This window comes from Hyla sarda, chromosome 3, assembly GCF_029499605.1.
Source record: "Hyla sarda isolate aHylSar1 chromosome 3, aHylSar1.hap1, whole genome shotgun sequence".
In the NCBI taxonomy this organism is placed as follows: Eukaryota; Metazoa; Chordata; class Amphibia; order Anura; family Hylidae; genus Hyla; species Hyla sarda.
In genome coordinates, this window is record NC_079191.1 from 311,845,551 (window position 1) to 311,871,405 (window position 25,855).

Here is a 25,855-nt window from a genome sequence, read left to right on the forward strand (position 1 = left end):
AAGCTTGATTTACATATCCAATAGCAGAACAGCAGAATTGTGAATGCTGCCTACTGCTTGTTCCTTTTTTTGTTTTTTGCTGGATTCATCAACAGTGTGTGCATCCTATTCATGTATTTGCTACACCCTGCAAGTAGAGTGTAATACTAGGATAGTAGTAATAAATCTCAATATTCTTGATATAACTGGGTGTCAAAATTTATGAGGAAGGCATAACACTTTGTGCATACGTTCTAAGGCTCACAGATTGTGTGAACTGCCTTCAGAAAAAAAATTACCTTCTGGACCCCATTGGGGGCATGGACATAAGTCAGCTGAATTGGAACAGTCACTCACTGATAATATAGATCAATGCATGGAAGGAATAGGAATGTTAACGACCTGATTAGACAAATATTTTCCCACTAAATAATTTTGATTGAGGTGCCCAACAGCAAAGAAAGTTGGCATTGCTGGGTTGATAATACTATACCTCAGCTATTTCATGCTGAAAGGTCAGAGTCATTGGAGTTCTGCCATAGGTGAATGGACCAGTTCTGTTGGCCATCTCCTCCAGCCACTTGATGATTAGAGGGGTCGAAACGTTAAAAGGCAGATTGCCAATAATATGCACATTTGGTGGATCTGAAAAAAAAAAAAGAATAAATTAGTAGAAAATAATTCTTCTTTCATGGGCAGAATGTTTTGGCACAGAACGGTAAAGGAGGAGGGGGAGGCATCAGTTAGGCACACGTGAAAATTAAAACAAAGTAAAAACAGAAACAGAAGGAAGAAGGAACATATAAATAAGAAAAATTAATAGGTGACTGAAAAGTTAAAAGCTTGTATCCTCTATACAATTTATTGATAAGAAATTAGTAAAATTGATGCATTGGCAAACCACAGGGCGCTTGTCTTGTCCTGTAACAATAAGATGCCACTTTTCCAGGCATGTTTGTGGTTATTCTCGCTCTAGCAGTCGTATGAGGTTGCCGTAAAGCTGGCAAGCTCGACATATGAGAGAGGGGAGTATCAGCGGGAGCTTGACGTGGCTGTCCTCATGCATGGTACGTTCTGTTGGTGATCAGCTGGATAATTAAACTGATGTGAGAGTTAAAAAACAACTTCAAAGTGGACACTGGTGGCTGTTATTAAAGGGGTACTCCACCCCTAGACAAGGATAGGGGAAAAGATGTCTGATCGCAGGGGTCCTGCTGCTGGGACCCCCGCGATCTCTCCTGGGGCACCGCAGTCATCCGGTGCACGGAGTGAACTTCGCTCCATGCCTGACGATGCGGCACTGACTTCACGGCCATGCCCCTCGTGACGCCCCCCTTTTCAATGCAAGTCTATGGGAGGGAGCGTGATGGCTGCTGATCATGATGTCACAAGCCTCCGGTGCTGCAGGGATATCGTGGGGGTCTCAATGGTGGTGGTACCCCTGCAATAAGACATCTTCTCCCCTTGGTCCTTTGGATAGGGGCTAAGATGTCTAGGGGCAGAGTACCCCTTTAAGTCTAAACGTGTTTTAGGGATCCTTGGCCACTTTTTCAATAGCTATAGGTGACCTTATAACCTATAACCAGTTTGACAATAACCTCATACAATTGCTAGAGCGAGAGATGGGTGAGCAGTACAAAGTACCTACTCCTTTATCCCCACAGGAGATATCAACAGCGTTATTTGGGACATAATTACATAGTACTCATTATATTCTTTCCACAGGAACTCTAGATATTGACTTAAAATGTTTTATGCACATAAGATACATAGTATCCAATTTTTTCCTCCACATGAGTTACTAACATTTGGACAATAAGAACTTCAGCATCATTTTAAGTGGGCATTTAACAAAATGACTTTTACTATATACCAGTCCTTTTACCCATCCTCTCAGCTTTTCTGAGCTGCCAGGAACAGTTTACTTTCACTTTAGAGGTGGCGATCAACTTTGATCACCGTATATAAGGGGTGATGTCTGGCATTAGACACAGGTCCTGGCGGCTGATAGCTGCCAGGACCAACCGGCTATGACGCTGGGTCAGCCCATGACCCTGCGTCATAGCAGGGGAGCGGGACCAGGGCATACAGGTACGCCCTTGGTCCCAAAGAGGTTAAGTGGTCACTGTAGTGAGCTATTTTTTAGCGTATAACTTTTAACATCTTATTGTTACAGGACAACCACAAGGGCCCTGTGGTTTGCCCATGTATCAATTTTACTAATTACTTAATAAATTGTTTTGAGGATATAAGTTTTTAAGGCTGCTGTCACACTATGAAGTTCACCCGTTAATAAACGTATGTGTGAAAAATAATTATTAACTCCCGTTAAACAACCCCATTCAAGTCAATGTTTTTTTTCTTCGTTTAATCGTTATCAACCGTTATAGCCCGTCATGACTAACAGACGTTAGTTGTGATGGTAGAAATAACGTGACATGCACAAATTTTTCGCCCGTCACAAGAAACTGGTAAATTAACTGATGTTATTTTTAACATTGAAGTCTATGGCCAACAGACGTTAGTAAATACCCCCGTTAATGCCCGTTATTATAACTGACGCTATTTTTACTGAGCATGCTCAGAAGATGTGACATCAGCAGACTCCTGCAGTGCTGAGGGACTACTACTACTCCCATCATGGAACAAACTTGTTTCCATGATGGGAGTAGTAATTCCAACCTGCGAGAGTCTGCGGGTGGCTGGGGAGGTTACATTAGTGTTTGTACTACTACCCCCATCATAGAACAGACTCTGTTCCATGATGGGGGTTGTAGTACAGTGGCTGAGGGATTGATTGCACCGGTTCTCACTTCTGACACCCGATGCGATCAGAAGTTATTACGCAGGGGAGCGGGCGGCATGCTCCGCAACCCTTCGATCACAATGTATTTTTCACTTTCATTTTTAAATTCCCCGCTGGGAGCCCTGAATGGCCGGTGCTGAGGAGCCATTCAGGGATCCCAGCGGGGTTTTTAAAATGGACAATGTGAGGGGACATATGTATATTAAAAGTGTTGGGGGGGGGCAAGGTATATAGTACTCCGGGGGGGGGGCATAGAGCGCTATATATCTAGCCCCCAGCGCATTAATAATATTCCTCCCGCCAGCGCATTAATAAAAATATATACCCTGGCCAGCGCATTAATAAAATTATGACCCCCACCAGCGCATTTATATATATCTATACCCCCCGCCAGCACATAATGTGACCCCGCCGGCGCATTTATATGTATACATCTATACACCTGCCAGCGCATAATGTGACGCCGCCGGCGCATTCTATATACATATGCAGCCGCCGCGCTATGAATGAACAGTATATCTGTCAGCATCATCGGCCGGGCGGCTGCTGGATGCGCTGCTGACAGATTTACTTGTCACATATAGCGCATTTGTGCAGCGCTATATGTGATGTCTGTCAGCAGTGCATCCAGCAGCCGCCCGGCTGATGATGCTGACAGATATACTATTCATTCATAGCGCGGTGGCTGCTTATGTATATAGAAGCGCCGTGGGGGGCAGATAACGCTATATGTCTGCCCCCCCAGCACATCTATATACATATGCAGCCGCCAGCACTATGAATGAATAGTATACCTATCAGGATTATATGGCCGGCGGCTGCTGGATTCGTTCTGATAGATATACCATTCACATATAACGCTGCAATGGAAAATTAAGACAAATGCGCCGGCAGGGTCACAGTATGCGCTGGCGGGGGGTATAGATATATACATATAAATGTGCTGGCGGGGGTATAGATGTATACATATAAATGCACCGACGGGGTCACATTATGCGCTGGTGGGGGTATATATATATATATATATATATATATATATATATAAACACACACACATATAAATGCGCTGGTGAGGGTCATATTTTTATTAATGCGCTGGCGAGGGTCATATTTTATTAATGCGCTGGTGGGGTCATATTTTTATTAATGCGCTGGCAGGGGTCATATTTTTATTAATGCGCTGGGGCGCTAGATATATAGCGCTCTATGCCCCCCCCACAACAGTTTTAATATACATATATCCCCTTACATTGTCCATTTTAAAAACCTCGCTGGGATCCCTGAATGGCTACTCTGTACCGGCCATTCAGGGCTCCCCGCGGGGAATTTAAAAATGAAAGTAGAAAATACATTGTGTACATCGCAGAGTTGCGGAGCATGCCGCCCGCTCCCCTGCTTAATAACTTCTGATCGGATCGGGTGTCAGAAGTGAGACCTGGTGCGATCAATCCCTCAGCCCCTGTACTACAACCCCCATCATGGAACAGAGTCTGTACGAACACTAATGTAACCTCCCCAGCCACCAGCAGACTCCCACAGCTGGGGAACTACTTCTCCCATCATGGAAACAAGTCTGTTCCAATATGGGAGTAGTAGTAGTCCTGGCTGTGGGAGTCTGTAGGCAAAGGTGTTAAAACGTCCGTACATGACAGATGTTATAACGGGTCTTAACGGATGAATATGCCCGTTATTTGGACAGACATTATTCAGCCGTTAGCATCCGTTACTTCACCCGTTATTAAATGTCCGTTAACAATACATAATAACATACGTTAATTAACGGGTGAACTTCATAGTGTGAAAGCAGCCTAACTTTTAAGTCACCCATTCATTTTTCTTATTAACTGTATATGTTCCTACATCATCCTATTTCTGTTTTTACATTCTGTTTTCATTTTCATTATTATTTTTATTCTCACCCGTAATTATTTTTATATCACATATCTCTGTACACCTAGTGAGACAATGTTAGACACGGTGTGAAATGAGCCCAAAATGGCATGTACTATATCTATTTTACACTTTTGTGCTGCATTACTATGAGTTACATGCTACATTTTTTCCAACTGCGGTCCTCAAGTACCCCCAACAGGTCATGTTTTCAGGATTTCCTTAGTCTTTCACAGGTGATATAATTATGGTCAATGTATCAGGCATCTTAAAAAACACATTTGGGAAACAATGCTCAATAGGAATAAATGTATTAGAAACAGGAGAACAAAACCGATGTGATTAAAGTGCCGCTCTAGTGCTCTTTTCAAAAATGACTTACCTCCCTCAAACCCATCTCCAGTGATGAGACCCAGCGCCATAGAATTACATTACACTGGGTCTTGTCTCTGAAGATGGCTACTATGAAGATGCAAGGGAAGGTCTGTCTTATGGCAAAGCGCAATAAAGTAGAGAGCAGCTGGGAGGAGAAGAAAACCTCCCTGTTAGCTATTTAGGTGCCAATTTTGAAATTGAACATGTTTACACTAGTAATCTGTGAAAAAAGCTCTAGGTGTACACTTACTAAAACTGGGAGGTGGGACTATAGTAAGTTATTGCTAAATGTGTTTTGTAACTAGCCCAGTAATAGAGAGCAGAAGGTGGGGATCAATGGCACTTGCTCTCTTTGGGTGATAGTTAAAAGTTGGGTACGACAGAGGTCATTACTGTGCCCACTTCTTTTCAATATGTTTATTAATGACCTTGTAGAAGGGTTACAGAGTAGAATTTCTACATATGCAGATGACACTAAACTGGGTAAGGTGAGCACTAGAGATGAGCGAACTTTTCAAAAATTCGATTTGGCCGATTCGCCGAATTTTCCGATAAAGTTTCTTTTGTTCCGAATTTTTCCGCGGCAAATTTATATTAAAAAAGGCTATTTCTAGCCTACATACAGCCTCTATAGGGGTATAGAACACTTTGCTGTGTTCTAAAACGCATATGGAGTGTGCTGGGTTAGTGAAATAATACTGTTATTCAGAATAACATGCAGATTTCCGGCATCGCTTTTAGAATCACTGCCGCACAGCAGCAAAATTACAGAGCCTGGTGGTGGCACCAGTGTCAGGAGACCATATAGTGACTGAATGACACAGCGTGGAGGTGTTGGCAGCATGAGGACACCATATAGTGGCTGAATAGCACAGCGTGGAGGTGTTGGCAGCATGAGGACACCATATAGTGGCTGAATGGCACAGCGTGGAGGTGTTGGCAGCATGAGGACACCATATAGTGGCTGAATGACACAGCATGGACATGTTGTCAGCATGAGGAGACCATATAGCGAGTGCTCTCTATATATTACCAGAATGACGCAGCCGACAGCACCAGGCTGCAGCATGAGGAGACCATTGAAATGTGTGATTTTTTTGGGGGAAATTTAAAGGGGTACTCCGGTGCTTACACATCTCCAAAGGATAGGGGATAAGATGCCTGATCGCAGGAGTTTCGCAGCTGGGGACGCCCGGGATCATGCATGCGGCACCCCGTTTGTAATCAGTGCCCGGAGCGTGTTCACTCCGGGTCTGATTATGGTCGACCGCAGGGCCGGCGGCGTGTGACATCACGCCTCCGCCCCCGTGTAAAGTCACGCTCCGCCCCTCAATGCAAGCCTACGGGAGTGGGCGTGACAGCTGCGGGACTCCCGCGATCAGGCATCTTATCCCCTAACCTTTAGATAGGGGATAAGATGTGTAAGCACCGGAGTACCCCTTTAAATCAAAATTTGTGTCCCGGACCCCGCTGTGTGGGTACAAAGGACCTAATCTCACAAGCACCCACAGGGCTCATGTGGCCGTCAGATGTAGGCACAACGTCTCCATAGCCCTGACTGGCCATTTTTGTTTTTTGTACCTTTGTTTAAGAACAAGCGCATATCCAAGAGTCCAGAAGACTCTCCTATAATGCAGGACGGTGGACCACCAAAAGACATTCTTCTATAAAATAATTTTTTATGAAATAAAGAAGCAGAGTTCATCCCTCTGCGTATTTTTTTTAATTTAATTATACTTAAAAAAATCACACGCAACAATCGTTCAATGGTGTAATGGTTATTATTGTGGAAAATTCAAGTTTATTACTGTGATAATTATCAGAAAATTTGAGAAAAACACTACCCAAGAGTGTTTAATAACCCCATACATTCCACCATAAATGTTGAAATTTATATTAAGCATGTATGTATGTATTTCAAAAATCCTAAAATTAAAGGCCCAAGCCCAGAAGCATCATGAAGTCAAATAGTTCCTGAAAGACACAGGAGCAGTCAGGAGTAGGCATCAGCAGTACCCAAGAAGCTTTAATAACCCCTTACATTGCATGATCACTCGCAATATCGAGCAATAACAGGTGTGTTATGACCTCAGATGTCCGAGGCTGCACGCGCGCTACACTGAACGGACCAGCGTGTGTCTATCTTTCACCGACAGGTGCGGGTAACCCGCTGAACCCCGTTCGCGATAGGGATCAGGGATTGCAATTATTTGCCAGGAAAGAAGAATCACAACTAAACGCGGGTCATAAGCTCGGGTTCATTAAGTCCCTGCCCTTTGTACACACCGCATGTCTCTACTACCGATTGGATGGTTTAGTGAGGTCCTCGGATCGGCCCTCGGAGGGGTAGGAGAAGACCCTAGCAGAGCGCCGAGAATTTTAAGATCATAGTTGAAATTTGCATTAAGCATGTATTAGCTACTGCTAAACTTCCAAAAATTGAAGGCGCAAGGCCTGAGGCATCGGGGAGGTAATTATTTCCTGAAAGACACAGAATGAGTCAGGAGCAGTACCCAAGAGGGTTTCATAACCAACCCCTTACATTTAAAGATCAATGTTGAAATTTGCATTAAGCATGTATTTAGCTACTGCAAAACATCCAAAAATTGAAGGCCCAAGGCCTGAGGCATCGGGGAGGCAGGTAGTTCCCGAAAGACACAGAATGAGTCAGGAGCAGTCATTCGCAGTACCCAAGAGGGTTTCATAACCATCCCCTTACATTTAAAGATGAATGTTGAAATTTGCATTAAGCATGTATTTAGCTAATGCTAAACATCCAAAAATTGAAGGCCCAAGGCCTGAGGGCAGGGAGGCAAGTAGTTCCTGAAAGACACAGAATGAGTATGGAGAAGGCATTCGCAGTACCCAAGAGGGTTTCATAACTCCTTACATTTAAAGATCAATGTTGACATTTGCATTAAGCATATATTTAGCTACTGCTAAACATCCAAAAATTAAAGGCCCAAGCATCAGTGAGAATAGTAGTTCCTGAAAGACACAGGATGAGCCAGAAGCAGGCAATCGCAGTACCAAAGAGGGTTTCATAACCCTAATTGATAACCCAAGAGGGTTTCATAACCAACCATAATTGGGAAATGTTGGTGTAGCAGCATGGTCAATCTACTCTGAGGCATCTGGCATTGGTGGCTGGAAATCCTGGCTGATCCATCCCTGATTCATCTTGACAAACGTCAGTCTCTCCACATTTTTAGTGGACAGATGAGTTCGCCTTGGGGTGACTATGGCCCCGGCCGCACTAAACACCCGCTCTGATGGCACACTACTGGCCGGGCAGGACAACTTTTCCAGGGCAAACTCTGCTAGTTGTGGCCATAAATCAAGTTTGGCTGCCCAGAAGTCCAGCAGATCTTCAATGGTTGTTGGCATGGCCATGTCAAGGTATGCCACCACCTGCTGGTTCAGGTCCTGCTCCATGTCTACCTGCTGCTGATGAGTTGCTTCACTATGCGGATGAAGAAAGCTACTCATCAGTAACTGTAGACTCAGGCTGCTGCTGATTGAGCTGGTACTGCTCCTGCCACCCCCCCCCCCCCCCAGCAGCCATGGCAGTGGAAGGTGAGCACAGAGGGCCCCCCCGAGTCAGACCTGCGAGTGGATGGACCATGTGGCCGATAGGCATCAGCCAACAGACTACGTAGAATCTCTCTGTAGTAGGTCAGTTTGTCCTCCCTCTCAGTGGGTGTAAAAAAGGCCCGCATTTTGGGACGGTAGCGAGGGTCTAATAAGGTGGAGAACCAGAAGTCATCACGCTGACGAATTTTGACAAATTTGTCACTACGCAAGCAACTGAGCATGCATCGTGCCATTTGCGCCAGTGACTCGGAGGGACTACCTGCCTCCATCTCCACTGCATACTGCCACGGTGTGTCTGGGTCCTCTGTCTCAACTTCCTCATAACCTTCCAGCTAATCTGGCTGCCCCTGCTCCTCCTCTCCTGTCCGAAGACTAGAAACACCGGCCATCTCATCCAACCTAAACTGTGCTCCGCTCTGTCCCTCATCATCCTCCTCCTCCAGTTCAGCCCTCACAGGGCTCATGTAGCCTTGAGATGTAGGCGCAATATCTCCATTGTCGTGACCAGCCATGGTTTCAATCATCTGTTGTAGGAAATGTAGGAGTGGAATTACGTCGTTCATGGCGTAATCCAGGCGACTCACAAATAATGTGGCTTCCTCAAAGGGCCTCAGCAAACGGCAGGTGTCACGTATGAGCTGCCACTGGTTCACATTGAAGTTACACAGGGGAGTACTCCTATCTGCTTGGATCATCAAGAAATCGGTGATGGCTTTTCTTTGTTCGTATAGTCTGTCCAACATATGGAAGGTGGAATTCCAACGTGTGGCAACGTCACAAATAAAACTATGTTGTGGGATACCGTTCTGACGCTGCAGCTCAAGGAAGGTGTGCTTGGCGGTGTACGAGTGGCTGAAGTGCATGCACAGTTTCCTTGCCATTTTCAGGATGTTTTGCAAATGGGGTGAGGAAGACTTTAGGAAGTGCTTGACAACCAGATTCAACACGTATTCAACAGGGCGCATGTTTCACACTTTCTTGTCGAAGCGCGGACACCATGTTCTTCCCGTTGTCGGTCACCACGGTTCCCATTTCCAGATTTCGTGGAGTAAGCCATACTCGGATTTCTTTACGAATGAACTTTAGCAGTTCCTCCCCTGTGTGACTCCGTTCGCCAAGGCAAACCATGTGAAGAACAGCTTGACACCGCCGTGCCCTACACACATGGTACGATGAAGGGCCACCGAGATTTGGAAGTGCAGTGGAGGCCGAGGACACGGTGGAGGATGAGGAGGCGGCGTCGCACACTGTAACAGGACCAACTACCTGGGAGCGAGAGCATGGAGGAGGAAGCGGTGTGACCTGTCCAAGTAGCTGTTGTGGCTGTGCAGGAACCACATTTACCCAGTGGGTAAGTATTGTCCCTGCCTGTAGTTACAGCTCCACACATCGGCGCTGCCGTGCACTTTTGAACACACCGACAGGCTCAAGGACTGGCCCACCTTCTCTTGTACAAACTTATGCAGGGCTGGTACTGCCTTCTTCGCAAAGAAATGACGGCTTGGGACTCTCCACCTCGGCTTGGCACAAGCCATCAATTCTCTGAAAGGTGCAGAGTCCACCACTTGAAAAGGGAGGGACTGCAACACCAGCAACTTGGACAGGAGCACATTCAACTTCTGCGCCGTTGGATGAGTGGGCGCATACTGTTGTCTCTTGGACATGGCTTCGCTGATGGATTGTTGGCGGAATGGCTGACTAAATGCGGGAGAAGCAGGAGCGACAGAAGGAGGGATTTGACACACAGCTCCCTTCGGCTGAGGTGGTGGAGCCTTGGCTGGATGAAGGAGGGAGGGGATGGCTGGGTGATGCAGCAGGCTGGACCACTACATCGGAGCCAGGGTTCTCCCAGGCCACTTTATGGTGGCGAAGCATGTGTTGACGCAGGGCCGTGGCGCCGACATTGGGACCCTGGCCATGCTTCACCTTCTGCCGACAGATCTTGCATGTGGCTACGCGAACCTCCTCCGGATGCCTTATGAAAAACTTCCACACCGCCGAGTAGCTGATTTTCCCACACGCAGTCCGCACTAATTGACTGCTACTGGTGCCGTCTCCAGGAACCCCTTTTCCACTACCTCCCGGAAAGGTAGGCTGCCGCGAAGCAGGTGGTCTCCCCCGGGCACGTTTGGCTCCTGAATTTCCACTACTGCCACCACGCTGACTGCCAACCGTGCTATCACCTTGCTGCCTCAAAGGCAACCTGCAACTCTCTTCTCCTGATGATGATGAAGCCCCTTCTGCACCCGGCTCCCAATTGCGATTGGCTTCATCATCATCAACAGTTGTGTGCACGTCACTGATGTCCTCCTCAGGTTCCCCAACAGTGTCTGCTTCAGGACCCTGAAAACTTGCAACACCACCTCCCACGTCACTCTCGGCATCACTACTTGGCCGCCTAGCAGAGCAAGCGGCGCACGTCTCCTCCCCTTCTTGGCTGTCCAGTAGCTGCTGACTGTCCTCTATTAGGTCGTCCTCAGTAAATAGTGGAGCTGAACCCACAGCATAAGATACTTCTCTAGGAGAGGAAACAGCATAGGACAAAGGCAATGGGAGGACAGGGACTGCTCCCGGGCCATGCCAACTGAGGGTGTGTCTGAGGAACCCACCGACTGTTGACTGGGGGTGTCAGATGTCACTTGTGATGATATGGATGAGCGTGTTAACCAATCCACGACGGCAGATGGGTTGCTGGTGGAGACATGACCGCTGGCTGATAACGGGAGCTCAGGCCTCTCGCTGCAACTCCTGCTGCCACTCGCCCCAAGTCTGCTACCAACTCTGCCTGAAGTATTTAGGCCTCTGCCACTCCTCTGTGCACATCCTGGCACTTCTCTGCCTGACATACTTAGTGTGTTTATGAGGGTATTACAATACGCTACACTACTCTTTAAACAGTATTTGTCTAGAACAGCAGCAGGTGATTACTTACGGCTGTCCTTTCACAGTATGTAGGCCCTTGACAGATTAACAGGTACTAGATGGTACAATACTTGGATGTGTGTATGTGGTATGCACTGATGAGGGCAGTAATATGCGTAACTATACGCAGAAAAAACTCTGTATTTTTGTAAAACACCAGCCGGTGGATACTATTGTTTGGACTTTGACGGTATGGAGCACCTTGACAGCTTAACAGGTACTAAATGGTACAATACTTGGATGTACCTATGCGGTATGCACTGATGAGGGCAGTAATATGCATAACTATATGCAGAAAAAACTCTGTATTTTTGTAAAACACCAGCCGGTGGATACTATTGTTTGGACTTTGACGGTATGGAGCACCTTGACAGATTAACAGGTAGTAAATGGTACAATACTTGGATGTACGTATGCGGTATGCACTGATGAGGGCATTAATATGTCTAACTATTAGCAGAAAAAACTCAGTATTTTTGTAAAACACCAGCCGGTGGATACTATTGTTTGGACTTTGACGGTATGGAGCACCTTGACAGCTTAACAGGTACTAAATGGTACAATACTTGGATGTACCTATGCGGTATGAACTGATGAGGGCAGTTATATATGCGTAACTATACGCAGAAAAAACTATTTAATAAAAAAAAAAAAAAACAGCCGGTGAATACTATTGTTTGGACTTGCACAGTATGTAGCCCCTTGACAGATTAACAGGTACAAAATGGTACAAATGCACTACAGTCCACTGAAAAATCACGTATTTCTGAACAGCAGCAGGACCCAACAGTGCAGCACCACAAAAAAAAAAATCCAGGGATTAAACCCTAAATTGCACTCTGTCACACAATTCTGAGCAGCAGAAGATTTGTGGAGCAAAAAAATTAACTCAATTGGGCTGAAAAATGAGGAGATAAGATGCTTCAGAAAGTTCAGGCAGCTTGGAGATCTGTAGGAGGCAGCTGACAGCTATCTGCCCCTCTCTGCTGCAATGCACAATAACATGAATAGGAGGTTTAGCTATCAATGATCACTCTGCACTCCTGTCTTTCCCTAATGCTGATGTGACTAGCAGTTGCAGTGTAACGCTGTGGTATGAGCTATTCACACACACACACAGTCCCGTACTATCCATCTGAGTGCATAGATGAAAAAGAGAGGCAAGATGGCCACCGATTATATAGGGGCTGTGACATCACAGGGGTCAGTGAACACTGATAGGCTGCATCTCACATGTGATTCAGGGTCAGCCCACCTACCTTCATTCCCGCCGCTGTTTCCCGCCCTCCCATAATCCCCTGCCCCATGTACTCACATGTGGATCCGCCATCTTAGGTCTCCAATAGCCTGGAACGCTGTAAAATGGAGTTTAATGAAGCGATTCGCGCGATCGAATCGCGGCGATATTCGCATTCGTTGGGAATCGAATTTTTCATGAAATTCGTAACGAATTCGGGTTTGTCAACTTCGATTTGCTCATCTCTAGTGAGCACCACAGGATAATATAATATTACAGAGGGATCCGAGGAAGATGGATGCTTGGACAAAGACATGACAAATGAAGTTTAATATAGATAAATATAAAGTAATTGATGCTCATGACAAGCACATAGTTTTGCCTCTTTGATCATAATGTATAAATATATGAATTTCCAGTACAGAGATCTTTCTAGTGATATTTTTATACCTAAGCTTGTAACCATAACAAGGGAGCCTCCTCTACATCTAGAGAAAAGAAGGTTTCACCATCTTCAAAGACTTGGATCCTTTACTGTAAGAGCAGTGAGAATTGTCATATGCATCATAAGGGTTTATGCCTCTCTGGATCAACACAGTAGGGCTATATGTTGAACTAGATGGACTTGTCTTTTTTTCAACCTTATCAACTATGTAACCATGTTATGAGCTTGTTATAAATGTATTACCTCTCATTACCTGCATTTATTCATTCCACCAAAACTAAAACTGTACAATTTCTTTTGAAATAAATAAGGCTTACCATCTTCCCATGCTTTCTGCAGATGATTGGGAAATGCTCGGTCCATTCTGTATGTGAGAATATCACCATGAACAATGCGTACTTTTCCCATTGATGCTTCATTTAACATCTGTAAAATTAACAATTTGAGAAAATTAGACCACATTGCTCTTGTTGTTGTTTAGATGGTTGTTTAGGTTTTAGATGGTTGTTTAAGGGAAGTAAAAGGGTCCTTCACTTCTAGAGTGTTCATTATCATCCAGAAGCGATGTTAAATTCCTAATGGCAGGAAGTTCATTGATGCCAATATCCAATTCCATGCATTCCCTCCTGACTTTTTTGCTTAAAAAACTTCTTACACTTCAGTTTCCTAATAAATAAGTGGAGATCTTTGGTCCAGTTAAATGCATCGAATTGGGTAGTTGGGACACAGGAAAGACCCTGACTAAGGATCCGCATCTGAATATCAGAAATTGGACAATGGGACAAATTAACCACTCTCAATGAGTTTTCATCATCACATTTCATTTGTGGCATACCTCCCTTGTCCGTGTGGGGTATGGGTCCCTGTTCCCTAAAAAAGGAGAGGAAGAGGGAGGCTGTGAGGAGAAGGATGCACCGTTCCATTCTTGATTATTAAAATGGTTTCTATTCGGATTGCCCCTCTTCCGACCCTCTCTATTTCTTCTACCACGATAGTTTCCTCTCCCTCTACCTCCCCTTCCAGTAGTTCTGTCACTATCCCCTGGGTCAGTGTCCGATGAAGATATTTCAGTATCTGTCTCACGTACACCAGGGGTTTTTATCAAGAACACTATAAGCTCTATTTTCTCTAAACTTCTGTAGGTCTCTGACAAAATGAAAATGCTTCCTTTCTTTAAGTTGATATTGAAATCTTTCAATGATACCCTGAGTCTGGATTTACTTAGTTACAAAATCTGGATTGTCTTTGAACTTGAGAACTATTTCTTTTTGTTCTTTTAATTTCACTTCTGCCACAGCTAGATTTGCCCTTTCCTACTCTAGGAGTATGTGCAGGAACCTAAGGGAGGTGTTTGTGGCTTCCTGCTCCCACTTTTTCAATAGCGCCGGAGTCCGCAGTCTAGCTGCTGGGAGTATTGGAATTCTCAAACCTCTCGGTACTATGTTGTGTTTTATATAATTTTCAAACCCCTGCACCTCCCAAAAAGAAATGGCGTATTGTTTGTAGCAGGTGACAAGATCTTTAAGGGCAACTTTTAATGACAGAGTAAATTTTGGCTGAGAAAATGCCCTCTCCGAGAACACCTCCTTAGCCTCAGTTAACCATTCAGCAAGATTTGGGGTGCCTATGACAAGACTGGCCATCACTTAAAATATTATCAACTTGTATACAAAAAACTGCTCACAATAAGGGTCCAGCAGGAAGACCCAATCTCCCAGTCATTAACTGATAAAATGTGAACTCCTGGTATGCAACCAAAAAAGTGGGGAGTGAATAGATAAAACGTAACTTTTACTATAATTATGTAAATAAAAAAGAAGTATCCTGCAATTAAGCAGGGACCAGACCTTTACAACAAATTCAGGACACAGATGAGTCCATGGATATAACGTATCCCATCCAAGGTTTCTCAGTGATATATCTCCATTACAAGGTTTCTAGACGCGTTTCTGCAAAAATATGTCGGCTTCCTCAGGGGAAACCCTTGCAAAGTAACTATCAGAGAACTACGCATTAACAATGTAGATCAAATGTAATATATATATATCCCTATAAAGCAGATATGGGTCCGATGCTTATAATGTCAAGCATCCTGATACATTTAGGGGGGGGGGGAGAAAATATTCTCATAAATTATCATGGTCTCGTTGGACTGGGAAGCCCTAGGGAGAAGGGGAGGTAGATTAATATGGGCCTACTGGGACCTACAATCCCCTATTCTAACTTATTGGCTCTATTCCTAGGCAAGATGGTCAGCCCTAAAAAGGGCGGTCCCGCTCTCCAACCTCCTCAGATGCCTAAACTGCCCTAGCTCATGATGGTGACACTACCTTGGAGGGCCATCTAAGACCCTCACTAACTACCTACTAGTCACCGTCACCGTGTATAATTATAAGAAGCAGGCAAAATTTAATTGTTCATTTAACCCTGCTGAATCAACTGTATCAAGAGGATAGATCCACCGACTTTCCTTCTGAAGGAGAAGCCGGTCAATATCCCCTCCTCTTACTGATGGTGTCACTCTTTCAAGTCCAATGAATTTACAGACTTAGTTCTCTGATAGTTACTTTGCAAGGGTTTCCCCTGAGGAAGCCGACATATTTTGGCAGAAACGCGTCTAGAAACCTTGTAATTGAGACATATCACTGAGAAACCTTGGAATGAGATTTATCATCAAGAAATCTTGCATTTTGAGACAGTATGTACTTTGAGGTCATTGTAGGCCGCACTATATAGGTGGCATTTTTTAATATATTTTTAAAATACTCAGGACATCAGATGAGATACGTTATATCCATGGACTCATCTGTGTCCTGAATTTGTTGTAAAGGTCTGGTCCCTGCTTAATTGCAGGATACTTCTTTTTATTTACATAATTATAGTAAAAGTTACATTTTATCTATTCACTCCCCACTTTTTTGGTTGCATACCAGGAGTTCACATTTTCCCAACTGGTCTATGTAGCGTGGTGGCTCGATCTTGATCTGTCGAATTCGACAACAGCCCTGGCTGGGGCGCTCGTAGGTTCCTATGAAGCTCTAATCAATACGCTCTACAGGTATCACTCTCGTTCTTCTTTTCTTATTCCTTTACTGACTGTGGCTAAAGTGTGGTCCGTGGTGTCGAGCAAATTTCCACTACCGCTGGTTTCTCCTAGGGCACCCATGTGGGGGGAATGTACATTTACCTCACCTACATGGGTTACAGGAGGCTGGTTTTTTGGGGACCTCGGGGAGTCAAATTTGTGTTTCATCTGTTTGGGGAGGATCAATTATTCTTGTCCTTTTCGGATATGAAAGAACACTATGGTGTCCCTGGAGATGCTTTTTTCAAGTAGCTCCAGCTGAGACACGCGGTTCAGGCTCAGTTTGGCTCCCTGAAGTTTACACCTGTGTTTTCTGAGGTGGAGCTTCTTCTGGGCACTGCGGACCAGCCCAAACCTCTCACTCAAGCTTATACGCTCCTCCAGACACTGGGACCTAACCCCTTTTTGATAGCCTTACACAAATGGGTGGCTGAAATCCCGGATTTATTGGACAGTCAATGGAAGGAGGTTGAGGGTTCTTACTATGCTACAGTGGTTAGTAGCCGGGATCTGCTGATCTGAGGTTGTATTATACCCCTGCTAAGCTTAAACGCATTGGTATATCTCCGTCTGACTTATGTTTTCAATGCTCTGTAGAAGTCGGTACTTTTCTGCATGCGGTGTTGGAGTGCCCGGTGGTTTCTGTTTTCTGGAGGGAGGTAATGCAATTCCTTGCTGATAATTTAGAGTTTCCTTTTCTGTTTACTCCGGTGGTTTGCTTGCTGGGAGTTATTAATGATGTAGTCTTTAGCTCTCACAGACTTTTGCTGTTTCGCTTTTTGTTGTTTTGTGCTCGTAAGGTGGTGGTGCTTCCCCCCCCCCCCTCCCACCCCCCGTTGTCCTGTTGGCTACATTTGGTCAACAGATATGTTCCATTGTATAAAGCCCTATATGTGATTTGCAAGTGCCCCAAGAAATTTGATAAAGTGTGGACCCCCTGACTCCTGCTCGATGTGTCGGCGGATCCTCCAGATGGTGCTACCCAGTAGGTTTTTCTGTGATTTTAGGCCCTGGGGGGGTGGGATGGGGTTAGGGTTGCCGGGATGGATGTTTGTGAAGGGTGCATGTGTTTGTCTGTCTTGATTGTTTTTCCACCTGGTTAGTGGTGTTTGTACAGGTTTTTTTGCAAAACTTAAATAAATACTTTTAAAAAAAAAGTGTTACTGTCATCAAAAACAAGTTTAAACATGTTGCTCAGAAATGTCAAAAGTTGTTGATCACACCAGGTCTTACTCCTTACTCCAGTAAGCAGCCAGCAAAAACAACTGCAATGGTCAGGTCATCTCTGGCCTAAAGCGTACCTCATATTATGGTCCAGCAGCTTCTGATCCTGTGACTTGCCATGAGAAATTTGCCAGAAGTCTCATGCAACTCTTTCTCCAGATTTCAATAAACTCTCCAAGTCACAAGATGAGAAGCAACAACAAAATCTATAGCATTACTGTTATTAGAGACAACTTTTGACATGTCTATCAGACATGTCAAAAGTTGTCGAGCTAGAAGTCTATGCAGAGAAATGTACAGACCTCTTGGCCGGCTGTGGAACTGCCCGCTTCCCGGCTAATAACACGCGATCGAGTGTTTCCGAGGAATCCATCATATGCAGGGATCGTGATGCCTGCAACAGTTTTATACTGCATGCAGTTTGGGCAGCATAAAACTGATGACAGGTTCTCATTTTTGCCCCGGGAGGGCCCGGGTTTCCCATATCCAAGTCGCACTGCTTCTTTTATTCTCTGGACCCTCTTTCTCATGTCTGCTTGTGGACCAGCATTTCATATCTCCTGCATGGAAACCATTGGCAGATATAATTTTTATTTAAAAGTATCTGCATGTCCACCCAGGTATTTACCATATTAAAGGGGTATTCCAGGAAAAAACTTTTTTTTATATATCAACTGGCTCCAGAAAGTTAAACAGATTTGTAAATTACTTCTATTAAAAAATCTTAATCCTTTCAGTACTTATGAGCTTCTGAAGTTTAGGTTGTTCTTTTCTGTCTAAGTAATCTCTGATGACACGTGTCTCGGGAACCGCCCAGTTTAGAAGAGGTTTGCTATGGGAATTTGCTTCTAAACTGGGCATTTCCCGAGACACGTGTCATCAGAGATTACTTAGACAGAAAAGAACAACCTTAACTTCAGAAGCTCATAAGAACTGAAAGGATTAAGATTTTTTAATAGAAGTAATTTACAAATCTGTTTAACTTTCTGGAACCAGTTGATATATAAAAAAAAAGTTTTTTCCTGGAATACCGCTTTAACCTCTTAAGGACCAATGACGTCCTGGGACATCATGGCACCCTGGGCCTTAAGGACCAATGACGTCCCACGACGTCATGGCCTTTTCCGGTCCCTGCCGCTCGCCGGGCAGAGATCGGGACTGGATGCCTGCTGAAATCCTTCAGCAGGCATCCAGGGCAAACGCCGAGGGGGGCCATGCAAATCGCAAGGGAAATCGCCCTTGCGATCTGCGGCGATACCGGGCTGATCGGGTCTCTGGGACCCGACCGCCCGGTAATTTCGCATAATCCCGGCTGTCGCAGACAGCCAGGACCATGCTAAAGCACAGGAGCGAGGTGGCAAGCCTGCCACCTCCTCCGATCCCCTGCGATCCGTCGGTTAGTTAACCGACCAATCGCAGGGGGGGGCGGTTACTTCCTCCCGCCCTGCCCGGCCCCTGAAAGTCCGGAGAGGACGGGAGGAAGACCGGAGGATGCGGCGGGGGACGGGGGAGTGCTGGGGCCCGGCCCCGGTACTTACCTCGTCCCTGAAGACCCGGATCCCGGCGAGGTAGATCTTCAGCCGCGGTCGGGCCCTTTACAGCAATGCAAGTCGCCGTAAAGCGACATGCATTGTTGTATTGGGACCCTGTATACTACATCTCCCAGCATGCCCAGACAGCCCTTGGCGTCTGGGCATGCTGGGAGTTGTAGTTTTGCATCATTTGGCTCTAAAGATGTTGCCGTACCACAGTTTGGAGACCACTGTGCCCTTCCAGATGTTGCAAAACTACACATCCTCAGCATGCCCTTACTGTCCAGGCATGCTGGGAGTTGTAGTTCTGTAACATCTGGCCTTCAGATGTTGCAGAACTACAACTCCCAGCATGCCTGGACAGTTTGGGCATACTGGGAGTTGTAGTTTTGCAACATCTGGAAGGGCACAGATTGGGAACCACTGTATTAGTGGTCTGCAAACTGTAGTCCTCCAGATCTTGCAAAACTACAACTCCAAGCATGCTGGGAGTTGTAGTTCGGCAACATTTGGCTCTAAAGATGTTGCCGTACTACTTCTAGCATGCCTGAAAATGCTGGGAGTTGTAGTTTTGCAACAACAGGAGGCACACTGGTTGGGAAACATTGTCTGTTTCCTAACTCAGTGTTTCCCAACCCGTGTGCCTCCAGCTGTTGCAAAACTATAACTACCAGCATGCACTGATAGACTGTGCATGCTGGGAGTTGTAGTTTTGCAACAGCTAGAGGTCCCCCCCCCCCTGTGAATGTACAGGATACATTCACATGGGCAGGGGGCTTACAGTGAGTATCAGGCTGCAAGTTTGCAATGCAGCAAATTTTGCGCGGCAGCTCAAACTCGCAGCGGGAAACTTGCTGTAACCCCCCCTGCCCGTGTGGCTGTACCCTAAAAACACTACACTACACTAACACAAAATAAAATAAAAAAAGTAAAAAAACACTACATATACACATACCCCTACACAGCCCCCCTCCCCAATAAAAATGAAAAACGTCTGGTACGCCACTGTTTTCAAAATGGAGCCTCCAGCCGTTGACTGTCCAAGCATGCTGGGAGTTTTGCAACAGCTGGAGGCACCCTGTTTGGGAATCACTGGCGTAGAATACCCCTATGCAAATCCCTAATTCAGGCCTCAAATGCGCATGGCGCTCTCTCACTTTGGAGCCCTGTCGTATTTCAAGGCAACAGTTTAGGGACACATATGGGGTATCGCCGTACTCGGGACAAATTGCCTAACAAATTTTGGGGGGCTTTTTCTCCTTTCACCCCTTATGAAAAGGTGAAGTTGGGGTCTACACCAGCATGTTAGTGTAAAAAAATAAATTTTTTACACTAACATGCTGGTGTTGCACCATACTTTTCATTTTGACAAGAGGTAAAAGGGAAAAAATTTGTAATGCAATTTCTCCCGACTACGGAGATACCCCATATGTGTGCGCAAAGTGCTCTGGGGGCGCACAACAAGGCCCAGAAGGGAGAGTGTGCCATGTACATTTGAGGTGATTTTCACAGGGGTGGCTGATTGTTACAGAGGTTTTGACAAACGCAAAAAAAAAAAAACCCCACATGTGACCCCATTTCGGAAACTACACCCCTCACGGAATGTAATGAGGGGTGCAGTGAGAATGTACCCCCCCCCACTGGTGTCTGACAGATCTTTGGAACAGTGGGCTGTGCAAATTAAAAATTTTGTACAGCCCACTGTTCCAAAGATCTGACAGACACCAGTGGGGGGTAAATGCTCACTGTACCCCTTGTTACGTTCCTCAAGGGGTCTAGTTTCCAAAATGGTATGCCATGTGGGGGTTATTTTGCTGTCCTGGCACCATAGGGGCTTCCTAAATGTGACATGCCCCCCGAGCAAAATTTGCTCTGAAAAAGCCAAATATGACTCCTTCTCTTCTGAGCACTGTAGTTCTCCCATAGTGCACTTCAGGTCAACTTATGGGGTACCTCCATACTCAGAAGAGATGGGGTTACAAATTTTGGGGGGTATTTTCTGCTATTAACCCTTGCATAAATGTGAAATTTGGGGGGAAACACACATTTTAGTGAAATTTTTTACATTTTTTTTTACATATGCAAAAGTCGTGAAACACCTGTGGGGTATTAAGGCTCACTTTATTCCTTGTAACGTTCCTCAAGGGGTATAGTTTCCAAAATGGTATGCCATGTGGGTATTTTTTGCTGTCCTGGCACCATAGGGGCTTCCTAAATGCGACATGCCCCCGAGCAAAATTTGCTCTCAAAAAGCCAAATATGACTCCTTCTCTTCTGAGCATTGTAGTTCGCCCATAGTGCACTTCAGGTCAACTTATGGGGTACCTCCATACTCAGAAGAGATGGGGTTACAAATTTTGGGGGGGTATTTTCTGCTATTAACCCTTGCATAAATGTGAAATTTGGGGGGAAACACACATTTTTGTGAAATGTTTTTTAATTTTTTTTACATATGCAAAAGTCGTGAAACACCTGTCGGGTATTAAGGCTCACTTTATTCCTTGTTACGTTCCTCAAGGGGTCTAGTTTCCAAAATGGTATGCCATGTGTTTTTTTCCCTGTTCTGGCACCATAGGGGCTTCCTAAATGCAACATGCCCCCCAAAAACCATTTCAGAAAAACGTACTCTCCAAAATCCCCTTGTCGCTCCTTCGCTTCTGAGCCCTCTACTGCGCCCGCCGAACACTTTACATAGACATATGAGGTATGTCCTTACTCGAGACACATTGGGCTACAAATATAAATGTTCTCCTTTTACCCCTTGTAAAAATTCAAAAATTGGATCTACAAGAACATGCGAGTGTAAAAAATGAAGATTGTGAATTTTCTCCTTCACTTTGCTGCTATTCCTGTGAAACACCTAAAGGGTTAAAATGCTGACTGAATGTCATTTTGAATACTTTGGGGGCTGCAGTTTTTATAATCGGGTCATTTATGGGGTATTTCTAATATGAAGACCCTTCAAATCCACTTCAAACCTGAACTGGTCCCTGAAAAATTGTGATTTTGGAAATTTTGTGAAAAATTGGAAAATTGCTGCTGAAGTTTGAAGCCCTCTGGTGTCTTCCAAAAGTAAAAACACGTACATTTTATGATGCAAACATAAAGTAGACATATTGTATATGTGAATTAAAAAAAATGATTTGGAATATCCATTTTCCTTACAAGCAGAGAGCTTCAAAGTTAGAAAAATGCAAAATTTTCAATTTTTCACTAAGAAACGATGCAAGTATCGACAACATTTTACCAATAACATAAAGTAGAATATGTCACGAAAAAACAATCTCGGAATCAGAATGATAGGTAAAAGCATCCCAGAGTTATTAATGTTTAAAGTGACAGTGGTCAGATGTTCAAAAAACGCTCTGGTCCGAAGGTGTAAAATGGCCTGGTCCTTAAGGGGTTAATTAGTCCATGTTTTATCCATCATGAAGAGAAATGTGTAATGGCCGAAACATAACTACTAGCATAAAAACCTGCCTCAATGTTCAAAGGAAATGATTCTAATTTAGCATAAAACTCAGATAATTGTAACGTATCTCCCATTGTAATTTAGTTTTCCATTGCACATTGCTTTTCTATTCCTAGACTTGTCGTGCTGCGCGAGCTGTGCATTATACACTTGGAACGGCAAGTATTTTGCTTGCAAAGGGTGAATCACCCGCCTGATTGTTTCTCCCTCATAACATTTCTTTTCTTTAGAACATGTACATCAGAAAAGGCAGCAATTCAACTATAATTCACATATTTAAACATCCTGGCAGAACCCCCAAGTTTAACTGTGTTCTTGCTGGTGCATCTGTGGCTGTTCTGACAGCGAGCTGGTAACTATGCAATATTGTTGGGCAATTGAAATCTCAGTAACAGTCATAAAGCTGTCTTCTTCCCCTCCTACGCTAACTTTAAAGAGATTATCCAGTCTTAAACAGAGCTATTTTTCTTATCTGTAAGTGTGTTAGACTGCATAATGTTAAGTACAGCTAGCTGAACAGGATATAATTACTCAACCTTTACAATTTGGAAGCCAAAATAAAACTGCAACTGGTAGTACTGAAGATTTTACTGCATGTGGTGGAATACATGTCTGACTTGAGGTCCAATATATAATTTTATTGGTTTACTGTACTAACCTGCAATTTGAAAGAAGCATTTACATTTTACGGCAGAGTACTTATACCGCTACAATCTTGCATTCCTAAAAGTATTTTAGTAACCCAGGTAGGCTGCTAGTAGTGTGTCAGTTGATAAGATTATCAATCGCTTCCATCGGCAAATGATAGATAGCATATATATTATATATAATGATACCCATGATAGGTTATACTTTATTTTATACTTGACTTTCCTTTAGGCCATGTTCACACAGAGAATCAAAAAATGCCCTGTATTAGTAGCCTGGACACGAATTAGCCCAAATGAATGGTGTGACGAACCGTCTCGGGGATTAGCTCTCAGATCGTCCTGTTCACTTGCCACGGAACACGTTCCTCACAATAACTCGCCAGACAACAGTTCAGCATACAAGCCTGGCACCTCGCCAGCTTTATTTACACAGGTTGCAGGTAAAACAAAACAAACAGGAACAAAATAAAGTCCTAGACCGTCTGGTCACTAACTATCACTCTCAGCATGCACTGTCTACCAACTGGTGAGCTTCCCTCATTCAGATAAAACATGTGCCACCTGCAACCTGTTTTACTCACAGTTCACACTGTCACTTGGGCCACTCACAGCTCCTGCTGTGTGCTTCCAACAAGGCCCCGTCTCCCCTACAGCGACCTGATGTTTCCCAGGGAGAGCCTAGATTACACCGATTCTCCATCTTATATACACACCTCCCTTCCCTGCTGCCTCACTAATTAAGAAGCAGGTTGAGGTTTCTCCAGGGTGAGTGAAGGAAATACACCCTTTATTTGCCACCTCATCACAGTGGGCATAAATCAGAGAGGAATCAGCAGGATTGAAAGTGAAGATACTCAGCAGACATGCAAGGATTTGTATTAGATTTCTGTTGTCTATTTTATGACAGATTTTTTTCAATGATAAAACTGTAGCGTGAACCTACCCTTTAAGTTTCACTCCTGGTTGGCTATCAATACCGGATGACCGACCTGGCCTTATTTGAAGAATATTATTTTTTTTTTTAACCCCTTAACCCCTTAAGGACTCAGGACGTAAATGTACGTCCTGGTGAGGTGGTACTTAACGCACCAGGACGTACATTTACGTCCTAAGCATAACCGCGGGCATCGGAGCGATGCCCGTGTCATGCGCGGCTGATCCCGGCTGCTGATCGCAGCCAGGGACCCGCCGGCAATGGCCGACGCCCGCGATCTTGCGGGTGTCCGCCATTAACCCCTCAGGTGCCGGGATCAATACAGATCCCGGCATCTGCGGCAGTTCGCGATTTAAATGAACGATCGGATCGCCCGCAGCGCTGCTGCGGGGATCCGATCATTCATAACGCCGCACGGAGGTCCCCTCTCCTTCCTCCGTGCGGCTCCCGGCGTCTCCTGCTCTGGTCTGTGATCGAGCAGACCAGAGCAGAAGATCACCGAAAACACTGATCTGTTCTATGTCCTATACATAAATTTTTTATAGACATATTTGGTATTGCCGCGTGCGTAAATGTCCGAACTATTAAAATAAAATGTTAATGATCCCGTACGGTGAACGGCGTGAACGAAAAAAAAAAAAGTCCCAAATTCCTACTTTTTTAATACATTTTATTAAAAAAAAAATTATAAAAAATGTATTAAAAGTTTTTTATATGCAAATGTGGTATCAAAAAAAAGTACAGATCATGTCGCAAAAAATGAGCCCCCATACCGCCACTTATACGGAAAAATAAAAAAGTTAGAGGTCATCAAAATAAAGGGATTATAAACGTACTAATTTGGTTAAAAAGTTTGTGATTTTTTTTAAGCGCAACAATAATATAAAAGTATATAATAATGGGTATCATTTTAATCATATTGACCCTCAGAATAAAGAACACATGTCATTTTTACCATAAATTGTACGGCGTGAAAACAAAACCTTCCAAAATTAGCAAAATTGCGTTTTTTTGTTTTAATTTCCCCACAAAAATAGTGTTTTTTGGTTGCGCCATACATTTTATGATATAATGAGTGATGTCATTACAAAGGACAACTGGTCGCGCAAAAAACAAGCCCTCATACTAGTCTGTAGATGAAAATATAAAAGAGTTATGATTTTTAGAAGGCGGGGAGGAAAAAATGAAAACGTAAAAATTAAATTGTCTGAGTCCTTAAGGCCAAAATGGGCTTAGTCCTTAAGGGGTTAAGGACCGTTTTTTTTTTTTCGTTTTTGCATTTTTGTTTTTTGCTCCTTGCCTTTAAAAATCATAACTCTTTCAATTTTGCACCTAAAAATACATATGATTGCTTATTTTTTGCGCCACCAATTCTACTTTGTAATGACGTCAGTCATTTTGCCCAAAAATCTACGGTGAAAGGGGAAAAAAATCATTGTGCGACAAAATTGAAAAAAAAAAAACGCCGTTTTGTAACTTTTGGGGGCTTCCGTTTCTACGTAGTACATTTTTCGGTAAAAATGACACCTTATCTTTATTCTGTAGATCCATACGATTAAAATGATACCCTATTTATATAGGTTTGATTTTGTCGTACTTCTGGAAAAAAATCATAACTACATGCAGGAAAATTAATACGTTTAAAATTGTCATCTTCTGACCCCTATAACTTTTTTATTTTTCCGTGTATGGGGCGGTATGAGGGCTCAT

At 44.2% G+C, this 25,855-nt stretch overlaps 1 protein-coding gene across 7 annotated transcripts in view; it reads right to left on the bottom strand.

The window, feature by feature from the left end:
* The window catches only part of TFB1M (transcription factor B1, mitochondrial), a 179,521-nt gene that overhangs the window by 96,716 nt on the left and 56,950 nt on the right, over positions 1–25,855 (bottom strand). For all 7 annotated transcript variants that reach the window (XM_056567057.1, XM_056567058.1, XM_056567056.1 and 4 more), the window contains exons 4-5: positions 13,566–13,674; positions 473–624 (exon numbers count right to left, since the gene is read on the bottom strand). In XM_056567057.1, coding sequence (XP_056423032.1) covers positions 473–624; positions 13,566–13,674 — 261 coding nt within the window. The remainder of the gene's footprint in view (positions 1–472; positions 625–13,565; positions 13,675–25,855) is intronic.